This window comes from Prunus mume, linkage group LG4 (assembly GCF_029339155.1).
Source record: "Prunus mume cultivar Tortuosa linkage group LG4, ASM2933915v1, whole genome shotgun sequence".
Taxonomy (NCBI): domain Eukaryota; kingdom Viridiplantae; phylum Streptophyta; class Magnoliopsida; order Rosales; family Rosaceae; genus Prunus; species Prunus mume.
This window is the reverse complement of record NC_142701.1, coordinates 19,349,783-19,367,194: the sequence shown is the minus strand read 5'-3', so window position 1 is coordinate 19,367,194 and position 17,412 is coordinate 19,349,783. Positions and strand designations below refer to the sequence as shown.

Genomic DNA, 17,412 nt, shown 5'->3' with positions numbered 1-17,412 from the left:
GATAAAATAAAATACCATCTGATGTGCCTTTTACAGAATTAGAATATATTGTCTTCTCATTAATAACTAGTTTAATTTTTATTTTTAACTGTTATATTAAAAAAAAAAAAAAACTTTGACAGAAAAATTGCTAAACAGTAGAAAATCGAAGCACAGATGACGAGAGAAAGGCAGCCAGAGCTCACTAATTTACTGCCCCCAATTTTTCCTCCGATTTGCCTTGAACCAAAACAATCAAGCGAAATCCCCACTTTGCCCCTCCAGACAAAACCAAATCAACCATCTGAGAAAGCGAATTCCTTAGTCGTTTCAGCAAATGCCATGGGCGAATCTGTCAATTTAAAGCATTAATTAATTAAAATAGTAAATAGATTAATAGAAGATCGTGGCGGAGTCTGTGAAAGTCTGAAGCGAGAAAGAATAACGCGACAGGGCGCCCTTCTGCGTCTCCATTTTTCAGTTTAGACTTTTAGGGGTCTCTGCGATACTGCTCATTCACAATCCAATTCGAAGAGACCCTTTTCGCCTTTCGTATCAGCGACTTCAATTTCAGAGTTAATTTCATGTAACTTTCTCTCTCTCATTCTCTGTATGATCTGTTTCTGTTGAATTGCATGCTTGTGTGGGTGTTTTGTTTAATTGTCAATTATGTGAATTTATTGATAGTTTCTGGGATCTGTTGCAGCTAGGTTTATTGGAATATCTGGAATTAGACAAGTATTGGAAAAATTGGGGCAAAAAGCTATTAAGTTTGGAAATTTGGGAAATTTTTCTGCTGGTTGAAGCTACTGACTGATTTATATGAATTGGGTTTTTCAACTTCTCTTTTTTCCTTTTAATGTATTCCCTCTTATTGTTATCTTCCTAAAAGATGCAATTTTATTTTTTTTTTTTTTTACATGAGTGATGTGTGGAAATTGGGGATGGGAGTTCTGTCTGAGGTGTTGCTATGACAGAGTTTTGTCCCTTACCGCACCCATAGCGGGTTCTCTTACTTTTACTTTGTAGTTGCAATTGTAGTATAAATAGCTTTTTGCCCTTTCGGTGTCTGATGGATTAAGGGCAGAAGCATTTCGATGTTGTTCACAATATAAATTTGCTCCACAAATAATCAAACTTCTATGTTCTTTATGTTTTTTCTGAAATTACAGTTCCAATCGAAGTCGCTTATTTTTTATTATTGTTTTGAGTATACACTTGAGTGTACATTTGTATACTCAGAATGACAAGTCTGCTGGTCTAGATTCAATAGTAACATTCCTGGTGCAATTGTAAATCTCGTCTTCCAAAATGTATCGGTGTTTGCACTCTCTTGCATGTTTATCTGAGTTTTTTATATTTATAATCATGCCTTTAGATTAGGAAAATGGATGGATCAGTTGGCCGTGGGGGCAGCAGTGCGGATGTTTATTTACCCAATTACAAGCTTGGAAAAACTCTTGGTATTGGTTCTTTTGGAAAGGTCAAGATTGCAGAGCATGCATTAACTGGCCATAAAGTTGCCATCAAGATCCTCAACCGGCGCAAGATAAAGAACATGGAAATGGAAGAGAAAGGTCAGCGTCTCTCTTTGTGAACAATGGTTGAATTTGATTACTTGTCTTTTTTCTATTTCAGACAGTTCTGTCTTGAATTCAAAGTATAAACCTTTGTACTTTACTTGTTTTTCCCTTCCTTTTTCACCCTTAAATTTTGGTGCAGTGAGAAGAGAGATCAAAATACTGAGACTGTTTATGCATCCTCACATTATACGACTCTATGAGGTCATTGAAACACCATCAGACATTTATGTTGTGATGGAGTATGTGAAGTCCGGGGAGCTCTTTGATTATATAGTAGAGAAGGGTAGGCTGCAGGAAGATGAAGCTCGTAACTTTTTTCAGCAGGTTATTTGGCAATTGTCTTGTTCTCTTTCTTCTACCATTAGTTTTGCTTCTCATATGAGTTACATAAGGCCAATATTTTTTCCTGAGGCAGATAATCTCAGGCGTAGAGTATTGTCACAGAAACATGGTTGTTCATAGAGATCTAAAGCCCGAGAATTTGCTCTTGGATTCCAAATGCAATGTGAAGATTGCTGATTTTGGTTTGAGCAACATAATGCGTGATGGCCATTTTCTCAAGACAAGTTGTGGCAGCCCAAACTATGCTGCTCCAGAGGTATAAAGACTGTGGTTAGATGGCCTTTTAGTAATTTTTAAATAGGAAATTTAAATAGATTATTCTTGTATCATGGCTTGATTTCTATCTCCAATGTTTCATCTCTTTCATCTTTTGTAGGTCATTTCTGGCAAACTGTACGCTGGGCCTGAAGTGGATGTGTGGAGTTGCGGAGTCATATTATATGCTCTTCTTTGTGGCACCCTTCCATTTGATGATGAAAACATTCCCAACTTGTTTAAGAAAATAAAGGTACTTCCAGATCTCGTTCCTTTGTTTAATATAAAAGTAATCTTATCTGATTATTTTCCTTCCGTTTCAAATTTTCTTGAGATGCAAGTATGTTTATGCTTTTGGCTTTGTGTCCATTGACAGTTATTTTTTTCGTTCTTTGTCCATATTAGTCACGTTTAGCATACCATGAATCAAATGGTTATCTGCTTGCATATTATTAGTTGTCTTCCCTAAACCCACATCATTTTCTCTACAGGGTGGGATATACACTCTTCCTAGTCATTTGTCACCTGGTGCAAGAGACTTGATACCAAGGATGCTTGTAGTTGATCCAATGAAAAGAATGACCATCCCTGAGATTCGTCAGCATGCATGGTTCCAGGCTCATCTTCCTCGTTATTTAGCTGTTCCTCCACCAGACACAATGCAACAAGCAAAAAAGGTTTGTTTGTTTTTGCTTTTTGGTTTTGTGAATTGGAGTCATAATGTCTGTTCTACTTTGCTTTTCCTCAATGTGCAAAGTGATATGTGTCATCGTCTTTAATTAGAATAGAGAAATGTTAGTGTAATTTAGTTTGTGCAACAAAAAGTTGATATATCAGCTGATCCTTGCTTAATGCATATCCTTTTCTGTTTTGGCTGCATCATATACTGGTGTACACCTATTATCATAAGTTCTTCATGTGTCACCTTGCATTTTGCAGATTGATGAGGAAATTCTTCAGGAGGTGGTTAAGATGGGATTTGACAGGAACCTTTTAGTTGAATCCCTTCGTGGCAGAGTACAAAATGAGGTTTGCTTCTTTGGACCTTATTCTCCTTCTGATTTTCCAATAGAGTCTAATTACCTGTTGCATGTTTCAGGGAACTGTTGCATACTATTTGTTATTGGACAACCGTTTCCGTGTATCCAGTGGCTATCTTGGAGCTGAGTTTCAGGAGACTGTGGTATGTATTCCCCCCACACCACCCACCCCCTCCCTCCTCTTCTCTTTTGATGTTGTAGCAACAACTTGGTTAGAAAATAAACTGTACTCTTTGAAAACCAAAGACTAGGCCTGTCGGCCATACTCTAACAAGATAAAAGTTGTTGTGGCCCATTTATCAGCCAAAAGGAAACTAGGAGAAACTTGTACTTCGTCTGAAACAGGATCCACTCTGGAGATATCCAACTTAAAGTAGTTGAGGAATATGATAGATCTGTGAATGGACATAATTTGTACCAAGATTTACAAAACATGATTGGGGAAAATGTTTTCAATGCTTGAACTGTTTGTATCAAGCTCATTATTTTCTTCTTTTCTGTGCATATTTGTATTAAGGTCGGGCACCAATTGGATTTAAGTTTTTTTTTTCTCCTTTTCTTTCAAATTCGTTTTTTGGGTCCAGGAATGTGGTTTCAACCGTATGCATCAAAGCGAGGCTGCTGCTTCACCTGTTGGGCACCGCCTTCCAGGATATATGGAATATCAAGGAATGGGTTTCAGACCACAGTTCCCTGTTGAAAGGAAATGGGCTCTTGGGCTTCAGGTTAAATTTCTCTGACTTCATGTTGTTATTTGGGAATAGGACATAAAAAGATAATATATTCTGCTGTGTTAGAAGATAGTTGGGTAAACATATCAAATTGGTTGGTATGTTGAAACAGTCAATGCTTGTGACGTCTAGGAATTTGTTTTGAGCTCACTAAGTGTGCTGGTCCTTCTGGACATGTACAATAGTGGTAGGTTGAATGGAGTGAACATCAAACATTTCAATTTATGATTGTTGATCCTTTCATTGGCAGTCTCGAGCGCATCCTCGTGAAATAATGACAGAAGTCCTTAAAGCTTTACAAGAATTGCGGGTTTGTTGGAAGAAGATAGGGCACTACAACATGAAGTGTAGGTGGGTTCCTGGAACTCCTGGTCATCATGAAGGCATGGTCGACAATTCATTGCACAGTAACCATTATTTTGGCGATGAATCCAGCATCATTGAAAATGACGGTGTCATGAAGACGACAAATGTGGTCAAGTTTGAAGTGCAGGTAACCGTTACTTTATGTAATTCTGTTTGGTCAAGTTTGCATATTGAAAATAGTTGCCTTTTTCAGATCATCTTGTCTCGAGTATCTTTCCAGAACATAATTCTAATACATACATTCTACTGCTGTTTTGGGGTCTTAAACAGCTCTTCAAAACTCGGGAGGAGAAGTATCTGCTTGATCTTCAGAGGGTTCAGGGCCCCCAGTTTCTCTTCTTGGATCTTTGTGCTGCTTTCCTTGCACAACTTCGTGTCCTTTAAAGCTAGAGCGCCAAGTCTCCCCAACAAAGTCCTTTGTGAATCTGTCGTGATGCTTGTGAAAAAAAAAATGAAAAAAATAACTTGTACCGTGTATATATTAATCTGTCTTTGGGCCACTTTTTACTATTTCTCATCTTATCCCCAGTTTTATATGGGTTTGTAGCTCTTCTTGTATTGAGCCAGTATTCCACACTGGCATTGGCCACGGTCATTTCTAGTTTTGGTTTTGAAGTGGTCTGTTCTGTCCTGGATTTTGCACGTTAAACCAACACGCAAATCTGTGTGAAAGAACTAACCTCTCTTTGGAGCATGCCCTATCTAATGCAAATTTTCCTTTTCATATTTAGGCAAAATTCATTGATGGGACTTACTTTACGATGTTGTTAATCACATGCATGCTGAACCGCTTCCACCACTTTAATTGAAAATTGTTTTCGTTCCTGGTCTTGTCGTTGCTACTATCTTTTGCTTGTGGTTTTTTGGTTTTTTATAAGCGATATTGAAGGAGGGTCTTCAGGTCTAGAGATAATTACTCTTAATTACTTTTACTTGAGCTACAACCTCCTTGTGACCGATATGTGATTCATCAGACTACTTGACAAGAAAGAAGAACCAGAACGAAGAATGTAGAAGATCATCAGATAAAAAAACATGTGTTTTCCTTTTAGCTTGTGTCCCAACTTATCAACTAACAAAACCCCAATTTTTCCATTTCTTTGGTCTAATAAATGTATTTGCAATCTAATGTATCAGTGCATTATCTTATTAACGACCAAATTTTAATCATTTAATCCTTTAATTCAAGGACTAAATCTACAATACACCGATGCATTGAATGCACCACATCAAGACCTCGTTTGTCTTTAGCCTCTGGCCGTATTTTTATTTTGTTATTGTTCTTCATCTGTCCAAGTAATGTCTTCTCTTCGGACGCCTTATTCCTTCTGATCTGATAAAATACTGAATGTATCATGCATTATGACAATTGAAAAACACATCTTGTTCAACCACAAACGTTACACAAAAAATTATGAAGAGACGCAATTCAATTTATTATTACTTCAGTGGTTTCTTTCAACCGAAAGCTCAAATTACAATTCACTATTTCTTTGACATACATTAGGAGATCAGCAATATTGCAAAGAATGGAATAATGGTGAATTCCAGATGATCTGGAACTAATTAGAGGATGAATTTGTTATAAGTAAAAAACTAAAAAGGCTCTCTTTTTCATCAATTAGTTGACAAAAAGCAGATGGGTTGCAGATCAAGTGAGCTCCAGAGTGACAATTCACCATCACTACTCAGAGAAATATCCATTGAACTCTGTTGGGTTTCTTCCTCTTCTTTCTTCCCCATCACCACCTCCTGATATTCTTGTTTTGCAGCAGCAGCAGCAGCAGCTTCCTCTTTGTTCTTGTTACAGGCTCTCTGAAGGTTGCTTAAGGACTCAGATATGCCTCTCCCTTTGGCATTTCCTGATGATGATGAAGATCCAATCTTTAACTTTAAGCACTCAGGTATGCCATTGAAGGCATAGAGAGAAGCAGAGAACTTTCTTTCATATTTCATTCTCTTCATGGCTGCTCTTAGCATTGAAGGCTCATCTGCATAGGTCTCTGGCTCCACTGGCTCCTCCATCTCCTCAGCAATCTCAAAAGGAGATGGAGAGTAGTAGTTGGATGCTCCAATATCATCCACAAACTGGAAATCAATCACACCAACTTGATCATTGACTTCTTCTTCTTCTTGATCCATATCTTCCTCTGATCCTTCACCGACAAAATTTGCATCCCCGCCACTGTAAGTCTGTGCCACTTCACTCAAATTGCCATAGTCCATTTGATCAGTTTCTCTTGCAGTAGAGTACTCTTCCTTCTCAGTCAAGCAATATTCAAAGCTTGATGTCATGTAGTCAATGCTACTTGCACTAATGATGTCATGATTGTTGCTTGTGATGTAATCTTCAGGATCATTAAGGAAATCAGTGTATTGGGTTTCTGAGAAATCTGCTCCTGCTTCTTCTTCCTGATGATCAGCATGTTGCTGCATTTGATGGTGGTTGATAGGCAAAGAAGCTGAAGGAGCAGAACAAGAGCTGCTGTGGTTTCTTGCTTTGAGCCTCTGCAGGAGAAGGTTTGTGATCTTTGAGGGAAGTGCTGGTGTTGAAGATGGTGAATGTGAGCAAGGCCAGAAATTGGTTCGAGTATTGGCACCGCGGAGCAAGCAAGCAGCCTCATCATAGGCCCTGGCTGCTTCCTCAGCAGTGTCAAATGTGCCCAACCACACTCTTATCTTTTGAATGGTGTCCTTAATCTCAGCCACCCATCTTCCGGAGGGTCTTTGGCGGACACCGACAAAGCGTTTTCGAGCTCTTCGTGCTCCTCCTAGCTCTGCAGCAGCCGAAGCTTCCTTCACCATCTCATCCCAAGCCATGGTTCCCTCACTTGAACTCCTGTCTTCCACTCCATCACTAACTTTTCTCTTCCTTGCCATATCTATAGCTCTTTTCTTTCGAGTATATTTTTCTTTGCTAGCGTGTTGTGTTTTGTACTTGCAAGTGATTTACTTGAAGCTGTAGGCTCAGTTGCTTTGATGATCTGGTTCTGTTGGGATGTGCATTTATATATGTAGGGAACTGAAGATCCTCTCAAAAAAATGATTGCAGGTTTGAAATGGTCGTACCGTTTGTTCTCATTTCTTTGTTTCTTTTTCCTCTCGGCCTAACACTAACCAAATGGAAAAGGACCTGCAATTGTTGCATTGCATTTGACCCAGCCAAAGATGCCTATATCTCTCTTCTATGCCATTATTTAAACAACATATCAATTAATAACAAGGAATTGTGAGCTTGAATGAGTCATACGTATCTCTTTTTTTCTGCATTTCTTTTATCATTTTTTCTGCATTTCTTTTATCAGAAACATGTATTTTATAAACTTTTTGTGTTTATTTTATAACTCACTGACGTATCTTCTAGCACCAAGGAGATACAAACATAGAAGTCATCTTTGTAGAGAAAGGGACTACTTGTTCCCTTCTATTGAATATTTCATGGCATTAAAACACAAGTACATCAGCAACCAAATGATCCCCAAGGAGAACAACAAATGGAGCCTAATTAAACAACATAGTGAGCTCTCTCTAATTTAGGTGCAGCATTTCCATTACTACCAGTACAGGATATAATTATATTTACTGAATTCCAATGAAAAATAATATTCAAGGCAACTTGGGGGGTAATTTAAGATGATGGGTGGTCCCTGAATTTATACCCGAGTTTTAATTTGGTCCTCTAACTCGATCAGTTGTTTCCAGTTGAGACTAAAAGGCTACACTTTGAACTTTGTACAATGGCATTTTCATCAAATACCAACACTAGATTTCTAAATGCTAGTTTTGGCGATGGTTCCAATTTCTCTTCTGCCCCAATCAAAACAAAAACAGGGGATCCATATTTTCTCTTAAAATTCCATGGAAGTTATAAGGCAAGCACTAGCTTTGTTTTGAAAGGACAAACACAGTAAACACAGCCACAAAAATCATGGGGCAAACATTCGTTTTTTTCACCTGTGATGTGACTTGTTAAACAACGCGTAAAATGTCACTTTCATTAGCCAAATAAGGTCAATTTACACTGCTTTGGGTGAATAACCATGCAATGAAAATCCCCTAATGACCCTTTCATTTTGCTCTCGTCATTTATGACCGAAGTTAAGAACAGCGATTTTTACAAAGCCCCCTCCACAATGAAGCATGTCCAGGCCATTCTAAATAAGAGGTGTTTGTTTTCTAATGCCATCTTATTATATCATATCTAAACACCTTTTCTATTTCATTATCTTGGATGGGTATATACGTCACTCATCAAGCTTGTAAAATGACGTTTTTGGACTTACTCAACTAGAATCCGATTGATGGTAATATAAGAACTTGAAGTTAATATAAGCAGTTAGTGAGGAAATGAGTTAGAATTAGGTTAAATCAAGAGTTCGATTTTCTCTTTGTAACTAGGAAAGTATCATATAACATAATGACATTTTTGTTAGAAACAAGCATATGAATGGTTGACTTTTCGATAAATGAGGTCGATAATTATGAGATTTTATACTTAAAAATATGAAATATCAAGATTAACAAGTTGTTATATCAAGTTATTAACTTTGTTGAGTAACGTCTGATATGACATCCCAAAAAATCTTTAGAATTGTAATATTATACATTAAATTTTTGATGGAATCAAACATGTGAGATGTCGAACTCTCCGAAAGTTAGATTGGCAAGATTATTTGTAATTATATGAAAATATCAAGATTAAGATAAGTTAGTTAGTACTAAACAGTTAGTAACTTTGTATGGTTAACCTCTGATATGACGTCTCAAAGAGCACAAGCTAGCTAGAAGAACACACCATTGAAGAAGATTTTAAGACAAAAGACACAAAGGTAAAACAAAAATGATAACAAGGATCAATGAGGTAGCAAGTCTAACGGGACCGTACGGCGGCCAAAAACAAAAGATGAGACGAACAAGTCCAAGAGAGAGCCGAATCTTTGGAGTTCACACTTGTTTTATTGGTCTTCTGCCCAAAATTCACGACCAACTTAAAATATATCATGATTTTGCTAAGAATAAATAAATAATTATCACGTCACTATTCTTTTTTTTATGAAGAAAGAAAACATAGATTGGACTGCACTTTAAGCTTGTGGTGCTGCCATGTCTGCATGTGATGACGTGTGTTTGTGATTCTGGTTCATCTTCATTGCAAAGGGAAAAAAAAGTGTTTAAGTTAGCATGGAAAGGGGAAGCTTAGATTGCGTCAGGGGCAAACTGAGTTTGATCATCCTAATGTTTTTTTGAGAAAATGTCAAAAGCCCTTTGTTGTTGCTCCACGTGGAGGCTGAAGAACAAACCAATTGTCAGCATTCTCTGGTTTCTAGTTTTTCTAGCGTAGGCTGTTTGTGGTTGTGGCACAGGGGTAGAGCCCAGAAAAGAAGGAAATGAGAGTGACATAAATTATATGTATGGTTGACAAATGCCAGGTTTATTCTTGAAAAGAAAATAAAGAACGGGTTTTGAATTAGGGTTCCAACAAAGGGTCAACAAATTGAAATGGAGATGGGAATGGTTCCAAGAATGTTGCAGAAGAAGTGTTTTAAGTTGACAAATGGAACACCAGTACCAGCATGTTTGGGCTTTGGCAACCAAAAGTTAGTTTAGTTAGTTGCCTGTGACACTAAAAGAGTATTATTTTATACATTCGTCAATCATAAAATCAATTGTCCACAACAGCCGTGAGACCAAAACAAACCTAACTCAAAGATCATATACTCTACATTTTACATGAATACAGAATATGAATTTACAGACAATCTTATTTTAAGTTTTGGCCGAAAATTTGTCCCCGTATTAGGAGCACAAGCTTTCTTTCTTTCCACAAGCATTACAAATTATTGAGAGAGTTCCATTGACAGACAGGTAAGTTTTTTTAGTGTAAGAAGACAAACTGCTGACTTCAAACTCCAGCTTGAAGAAGGGGTGAGTTATGGTCATCAGTGCTTCTTGGATGTCGAATTGGCATCAGAGCTGGATCCTCATATGCAGTGCTTAATTTATTATAAAACACAGCTATTGTCGGATCATTCTGATCTTGTCTATCTTTCTTTATCAAACACTGCATATAAAACACAGTAATTAGACCCTTACATACATGCCAAAGTGTCGGCTGAGGCATCCTTTAGCTTATAAACAAGAGAAGTAAAAGAAGAAACATTATCCAATAAGGTACAACAAAAGATCATAAGCTCTTAGGTTTTCACTATCAGATTTTGACATAACGAGATAGAGTGAATCCTATAGATCAAGGTCGGAATATTAGCTAATACAAAATCAAAACTAAATAGATAGTTTTGGTGCCAACATACCTCAAGAGGATAGTCTTCGAATATTGGTAGAAATCGTTTACGGCAGTACTCATTAAAAAGAAGTGTGAGAATTGGAAGAGGGACAATCAAACTGGAAGCTAAGGAAAGATTCTTCAGCCCAAATATTCCAATTGCAATAATGTGCATCAGTACCAAGGAAAAAATTGTTGAGTTGTGCACAGTTGGCCAAAATCTTCCACCAGTATCATACTTGGGTGCGTATACAATTAGCAGCTGTTCCAAATTGTTCACTAAATAGCATCAGAATATTTATTAACCAAATATAGCTAAATACAATGAATAATACAAATGAAATTTCCACCAATGACCAAATAGATAGCTTAGATGGTACAAACTACTAAGTACTCTCAACGTGTCAGCATAGTATTCAAGTAGTAAGTTAGTAATTCAACTCAACAAGGATCCTATATGAGCTTCTGATATCACTAGAACAAATTGCCAAAAATCAGAAGACATTTCAACGAAGAGAAAATTTGACCATGCAGAAAGCTTCTTTGTCTGAGGTTTGGGAGGTGCCAGAAGAGTTTGGGGTTGTACCAATTTTTCTTGGTGGTATCATGGAGCCACAGAGTGATTTTACCCTTGCACCGATAAATTTTCATCATACAACCTATATTTTGGAGTTTCAGTCTGCTCCTTGAAACACTAATTGTTAGCCAGAAGGACCCAATATATTGACAGGTTCTGAAACATAAACTTATATTATGTCCTAACTCCCAACTTCCCCTTGACCCAAAAAAAATAAAATTCCCAACTTCCCTCCCATGTCCACCTTTTCTCTAAATTAAATTATGATAGATCTGTGTCTTAAAGGTCTATTATAGTTAAATGAAAAAGCATACTATGAACCACGGAGTAAATAACAATCCAATTTGACAAGTAGCTACACTTCAAAATAGGACAATGCTTAAGTAATGCGAATCAATCCATTTTAAATGCCATTAGATTTACAACAAGATTGTGTAAATTTGTGCAATTAGTTCAGACAATATATGTGTAACCAACCTGTCACTTGATTACACTGGTTGTAATATTATACTATGCTATTCACCTTTAAAGAGCACTAATGCTCGAAGTAGGTTGTCTCATCTTGAAAGGTAGAATTTTAATCATTTTTATGCAATAATTTTACATAAAAAGAAAGCATTCAACTAACCTGGTTACGGTAGATTATGTATCCCAGACAACAGTAAACCAAAAGGAAGGGGAGAATCAGTGGAGCTAGGAAGAAGTATGTTATTCCAAGGAGTCCAAAAAACAGAACTTTAGGAATGTGACTATGGTATGGAATTGAAGGAACCTTCAATTCATCACTATCTTTTCCTGAAAATGGTCTTTTTATAATACTGCAAAACAGGGGACTCAGACGGAAGAGTACTGAGGATAGAAGACTGGTCCATCCAGATGTCACAACATATGCAATGAAGAATGATGCCTGCATCCAAGATAAAGAATCTATATAATATCCTTCATCATCAATTCCTGATGTAAATAAATGGTTTCAAAAGTTCAACTTTTAACATTTAAGCCAAATCTCAAGTTCGGCAGACAAAGATACAATCATACAAGAACCACAAATTTTTTATTGATAACAAATTATCCTCCTACTATCACCAAGATTATAACTTAATGATGATTGAGAAAAAGTATTTGAAAACGTTATAGGTCGGGAAAAAAATACCAGGAAGTAGTTAAGTAAAAATTTCACATGTTAACTTTCTGTGAACCCTCCAACAGTTGAAGGAGCTTTTTTATAGTTTAATTAAGATTTAAGAAAAACGAGAAAGGGCATAGCCATAGTACATGGGAAGTAATGAATTTGCTAAAAGCTTCTTAAAACTTCGTATGATTATTGCAGAGAGGGATACATGCTAAAATTGCGTATGTATTTTCACCTGTGCTGGAACAGCATCAGCAAGGATTCCCGGAATCTCTTTGGGATCAAGAAAGATATCGAACCGATAGAGAACTGTTCCTGATAGTGCATTTGCAAAGAAAATGTTCCATATAGTAAAGCACAACATCTTGGTGCATGCACTTTTTTCTATCTGACTGAAAGAGATGCAACCTTCCATGGATGACAACATTATCATGATGGGTGGCACAAAAGCCATGAACATCTGAAGAATAAGACTTGGAAGATATCCTGTTATGACTTCACTGACAACTGTTCTGTAAGTCAAGAAATTGTATGATTCAGCATCACGTCTTAAATAAGAGAGGGTTAATTAGTGAAAATGCTATATTTTCCACTTACAGGCTCAGTATGCTTTCCAGAAAAGGAAAATACGTTTCCAACTGTTCAAGATTAGTAAGGCCTTGCACTATTACAACTGGAATGAGGAATAGAATTGTAACAGCAGCGTATGCAACCACCACCAGCAGCATAGAGATCCATCTTTTTATAAAAGATGAAGAAAAGAAGGGCCAGTGAACGTCTTGAGGCTCCGGAGCCCTCTCGGTGGCCCATTCCGTGGGATTTGTTCCTTGTTGAATGTGTAATGCTATCGCAGCACCAAGTCGGGACTTAAATGACACAAAGGCAGCTGGAACTTCCTATAATTATTTTTTTTGGGCATTGTGGAACAATTGACTATCAAATTTCATGCTCATATAAATCAAACAATATTGGAATAATCTAATCGAATTATAATTTTTTTCTCTAAATACTCTGATGCCTTTTAGAAGTCAAAAATATGTGTCTAGGTGTGTTTGTTCATGCATTTCTTAAAGCCACCACATACAAAGCAGTATAACAAAAAAATAATATGAAGAAGAGTGTGTGTTGCTGGTTTCTATTACATTTCATGGATACTTTTGTTTCACCTCTTACATTCAGATTAATGCTAAAGGAATTCTGAAGCAGAGGAGATCTTACCATTTGAAAACAATTATTATCAAACTCTCTTGAAAAAATAATACCATGAATACCTTTCCTGCCACTGACAATTGCTCCATTCTCACATTATCTTCTAAAGTTTCTAATTTCTTTCCATAGTGATCTAAAACATTAACTTTGTGTCCAAAAAGCCCACAAAAGCCATCACGTATGGATCGTCGCTGGGGATTAGTTTCTGATTTCAGATGCGCAAGCCTTCTGTATAGCTTTTTAGCATCACTCTACAAAGTAAAAAAAAGGAATCATTGCCAATTTCTCATTTGATAAAGAAATGTACAACTGTTACAATTTAGTGTCTAAAACCAACCATATTTTGACATTATGCATTACAAATTTGAACTGATGCTCTTAGGTATGATGTTTTCAGAACAAACAAAAAAAAAGGCCTGATGGCCAGGCAGGAAGGAACTCTGAGGTGTGATGTTTAAGCAACTAAATAAATATAGGCTATGATTGATGACCAGGAAGGGTAGGATGAAGCAAGTAGAAAGGGACTCTGAGGTGCACAGAGCAATTACAGAAGCACCAGCAGGGCCTTCTGAAAAAAAAAAAAAAAAACTAACTTGTTGAGGATTAGTTTCATATTCCTTGAAAATTAATGAATTAATTAAAGGTTCCAAGGTAATACCCTCGTAAAACTAAATGTATGGCATGATGGTAAAATAGCAAGCCAATGCAGATCGCAGAGCTCAAAAACAAATTAATTCGTAAAAAATTTGTTCTTCAGTTATGAATTATGAGGTGCTGAGGCCACGTAAACAGGATAAACTACTTTCTGCATGATTATTTGCACACCTTGTAGGGACTATCCAATATAAATGCATTCAAACATAGGCACATAACATGATTATAAGTGAAAAATAAATGAGGTCTCATACTTATTTTCCAAAATAAACTCCCACCAGAAATCTGACCCATGTGGGGAGTGGGGGCAAAAGATTGAATCAATTATTCACAGAGTGCTTACAGTGAGATGTTGAAGTTTGTTGGTTCGGCGAACCACTGAATGTGAAAGATAAGTAGAAGGATAATACTCTGTAAAAAATTTCTCAACAGTTTCACTGCAGCTGCTCCCAGATGAGACAGGAATACCACGAACTAATATTGTAAACTGATGAGGCTGAGGTTTGGATGAATAGTAGTGAGCAATTCTTTTTGATGAGATATAGCTATACTCCTGCAGTTATAGTCATCAAGCTGAAATCAGTGTTGATTCCTTCTCATAAATGAACCAGAAAACGATGGAATAAGCCATTAAAAAGAAATAAAATCTGACTTACATAATAAAGAAGATAGCAGACGACTCCACTGACAATGTATACTGCACAAAAGTGAACCCATAACCTTGGGAGACCAAAGCAAATAATCAGGTGGTCTTCAAAATAATTTTACTATGCCTACTATAAATATAACAAATTCAAATGTACTTGAATATTATCTAGCAACAACAAAGAGAATTACTCCACATAAAAGGTTTATGTTGAAGTTAGTTTGAATAATATGTGGGAAGGATATTCACTCTCACCTAAGTCTAAATCTTGGCATGAGCTTGAAGAACTTCACTCTCACCTCCTAGTCTATGAATGTGCAAGCACAAAAAGTAAGAGAAAAGTCCAACTCAGTTGCCGGTATCTAGGACCAATATTTCCCATCCAAGTTAGCTTATATAATCTGCCAGAGTCCAACAAAAATAAAATGGAAATGAAAAAACAAAATACAACAAATCTGCCACAGGAATTAGAAGATACATCAGAGACCTATAGCCAAATCTCAACCTAAGCTCATACGGCTTCACCTCCTTTCTAAGGCTTTGAATGTGTGAGCAAAAGAAGGAATCCTAGGCTTTTAACGTTTCATTGATTGATGCACTAACTTATAAAGGACATATACTGCATAGAACTGAAAGCCACTAAAAAGGATTACTGCATTGGGGAACAACGTGTGGAAATATGATGCAGGGCTATACAAGACACTCAACCCATTGTAGCAAATGCAACAATGGCTCAAAGAATAATACCAGGCAGTGTTTAAGACTGCAATTTCATGTCAAGTTAATTCTTTTGTTAACAATCTTTCCCACAAGTTCCAATCAACAGCACCTACAGATGACACTCCGAACCAGACAATTACCATTTTGAGCCATCAGTGACATTTGAAATACTGAAGTAGTCCAAAGACTTGTTGGCAAAATCCGAAGAATCCGCATCTAGCTGAGTCCCCAGATAATTTATTGGAAGAAGAATGACAATCCCAACAATCCCAGCAAAGCCAAATACTCTCAAACTGCATAATTACAAACAACAACAACAACAACAAGAACTCAAATATGCCCTCAAAAAAGCAAAACCAATCTGAACATAACCCTGTAGTTCTAGTTTATTAAGTAACCTGAAGATAAAAATGCGAATGAAGACCACAGCATCGAAGCTGGTGGCCGACATAAACTCATCTTCAGAGGGCTGCCATGCCCTTTTCACCCAACCTGCAGTTGGTAACAGCCTCTCGAAATTGAACCCATTTCTCCGCTCTGATTCTTCTTTAGCAGCAACCAAGCGTGGTGCATAGACATCAAGATAACTGGGTTGCTTCTTCAATATAGAATATAGAGTGAAGAAGAGGAGACAAAGCCCAAGATTGATTCCTACTGATGTTAAAAGTGCCCACACTATCATATCTGCAAATAAAACCACTCAACCTCAACTGGGCAAACTGCAAATTATATATTTGAAGAGCAAATATGACATTACATCTCCAAGTCTCCAACTTTAACGAAAGAAAGCATCCACCCAACTGGGGTGAGAACCTGTCAGCTGTGTCAGTTTGACTGCGAGGGACAGGGCAGGGGCAGGGGCAGCAAGGGGAATTTACGCTTATGAGGCTTGCTCTTTTTTTTTTTTGGTCATTAGCTTATGAGGCTTGCTTCGGATTTTGTCAACTTAACCGACTTTATTTCTGAAATTGGCGATACTACCCCTGGGCCCGCATGGTCTCTTCCATGTGGCCTTTCACTGCGGATCAGACAAGACGGACTTTAATTTGCTCAAGCAACTCACCGCCGACTGGCCCAAATGTCACTCTCGATCGACTCCTACAAATATCGGTTTCTTTTTTTATAGGGCAAATATCTGGTTTCGATCCATTTAAAATCTTACAGTTGAGCGCAAGCGAGTAAAACTCAGCAGATAATTTAGACTATCATTTGTATTAGAAGAACTACATTTAATCAAATGAGCATGTTTTATAAGGATTTTTTTAGACCGCAATGAACCAAACAAGATCAGTTTAGATCCGATCCGATCGGTTTGAGTTAGTTAGTTTAAATTTGTATTTCATACTAAATTTTTAGTTCTTTTAATTATCTTTTTTTCATACAAGTGATAGTCTAAACTACAAAGGAAGGAAGGGGGTTTCACTAACTCATACACACACTATCAAGGTGTAATAGGAGTTTGAATGTGAGATCATTATTGACTGCAAGTCAAGATCTTTTCAACTGGACTAGACCTCATTGACAATTTTTTTATCATCTTTCTAGCCAAAACTAATGAGTCGAACCACTTATATTTGGTTATTGGATTGTCTAATACCTTATATAGAACTCCTATTATTTACTCATTAGACAAGCTAGGATACTTTTTAAATATAATAATACTAACCTCTTCGCACGCGCTTTCTTGCCTACTAGAGGCTTTTTTTTTAAAAAAAAAAATTTATTTTATTTTAGAATTAAAAAGATAATAGGTAGTTGTGTTCCATAAAAATAGGATCCATTATCTGATTTTTCTTTTAATTTTAATTTTTTTAATATGAAAATGTGTGAATTTACCATATTATCCTCATTTAATTAATAATTTCAATTCTTAATGTTTTCATTAACCAATGACA

General features: G+C 36.8%; 3 protein-coding genes across 6 annotated transcripts; 1 reads left to right on the top strand and 2 right to left on the bottom strand.

The window, feature by feature from the left end:
• Nucleotides 1-385: 385 nt before the first annotated feature.
• Nucleotides 386-5,033, top strand: KIN11 (SNF1 kinase homolog 11). 2 transcript variants are annotated; one of them, XM_089051054.1, is made up of 11 exons: nt 386-565; nt 1,358-1,556; nt 1,702-1,886; nt 1,978-2,160; nt 2,281-2,412; nt 2,651-2,836; nt 3,099-3,188; nt 3,259-3,342; nt 3,784-3,924; nt 4,181-4,423; nt 4,567-5,033. In XM_089051054.1, exons 2-11 carry the CDS (start codon nt 1,367-1,369, stop codon nt 4,678-4,680), a joined length of 1,548 nt encoding a protein of 515 aa, XP_088907180.1. In that variant the 5' UTR covers nt 386-565; nt 1,358-1,366; the 3' UTR covers nt 4,681-5,033. The 2 variants fall into 2 exon arrangements, with proteins under 2 accessions (XP_088907180.1, XP_088907181.1); XM_089051055.1 differs by having other exon boundaries at nt 412-565; nt 1,363-1,556.
• Nucleotides 5,034-5,719: 686 nt separating this feature from the next.
• LOC103330225 (uncharacterized) lies at nt 5,720-7,176 on the bottom strand. Its single transcript, XM_008232769.2, has one exon. The coding sequence runs from the start codon at nt 7,174-7,176 to the stop codon at nt 5,914-5,916; it is 1,263 nt and encodes a 420-aa protein (XP_008230991.2). The 3' UTR covers nt 5,720-5,913.
• Nucleotides 7,177-9,914: 2,738 nt separating this feature from the next.
• Nucleotides 9,915-16,316, bottom strand: LOC103330046 (hyperosmolality-gated Ca2+ permeable channel 2.3-like). 3 transcript variants are annotated; one of them, XM_008232587.3, is made up of 11 exons: nt 15,916-16,228; nt 15,658-15,810; nt 15,053-15,198; nt 14,808-14,871; nt 14,495-14,704; nt 13,560-13,748; nt 12,886-13,184; nt 12,524-12,800; nt 11,785-12,063; nt 10,608-10,841; nt 9,915-10,357 (listed from the first exon to the last, which is right to left on the bottom strand). In XM_008232587.3, the coding sequence occupies exons 3-11, from the start codon at nt 15,070-15,072 to the stop codon at nt 10,199-10,201; spliced, it is 1,731 nt and encodes a 576-aa protein (XP_008230809.2). In that variant the 5' UTR covers nt 15,073-15,198; nt 15,658-15,810; nt 15,916-16,228; the 3' UTR covers nt 9,915-10,198. The 3 variants fall into 3 exon arrangements, with proteins under 3 accessions (XP_008230809.2, XP_008230808.2, XP_088907179.1); XM_008232586.2 differs by lacking the exon at nt 15,053-15,198 and having other exon boundaries at nt 15,916-16,316; XM_089051053.1 differs by lacking the exons at nt 11,785-12,063; nt 15,053-15,198 and having other exon boundaries at nt 15,916-16,314.
• Nucleotides 16,317-17,412: the final 1,096 nt, after the last annotated feature.

Excerpts from the sequence above, each read along its gene's own strand:
- KIN11 (XM_089051055.1), top strand. Across the intron at positions 1,557-1,701 it reads CATGGAAATGGAAGAGAAAG|TGAGAAGAGAGATCAAAATA; the intron begins GTCAGCGTCTCT and ends ATTTTGGTGCAG. Across the intron at positions 3,189-3,258 it reads GTGGCAGAGTACAAAATGAG|GGAACTGTTGCATACTATTT; the intron begins GTTTGCTTCTTT and ends TGCATGTTTCAG.
- LOC103330046 (XM_008232586.2), bottom strand. The coding sequence starts at position 16,199 with ATGATAGTGTGGGCACTTTTAACATCAGTAGGAATCAATCTTGGGCTT. Across the intron at positions 15,811-15,915 it reads ATTCGCATTTTTATCTTCAG|TTTGAGAGTATTTGGCTTTG; the intron begins GTTACTTAATAA and ends GTAATTATGCAG. Across the intron at positions 12,064-12,523 it reads CTGATGCTGTTCCAGCACAG|GCATCATTCTTCATTGCATA; the intron begins GTGAAAATACAT and ends TCTTGGATGCAG.
- LOC103330225 (XM_008232769.2), bottom strand. The coding sequence starts at position 7,176 with ATGGCAAGGAAGAGAAAAGTTAGTGATGGAGTGGAAGACAGGAGTTCA.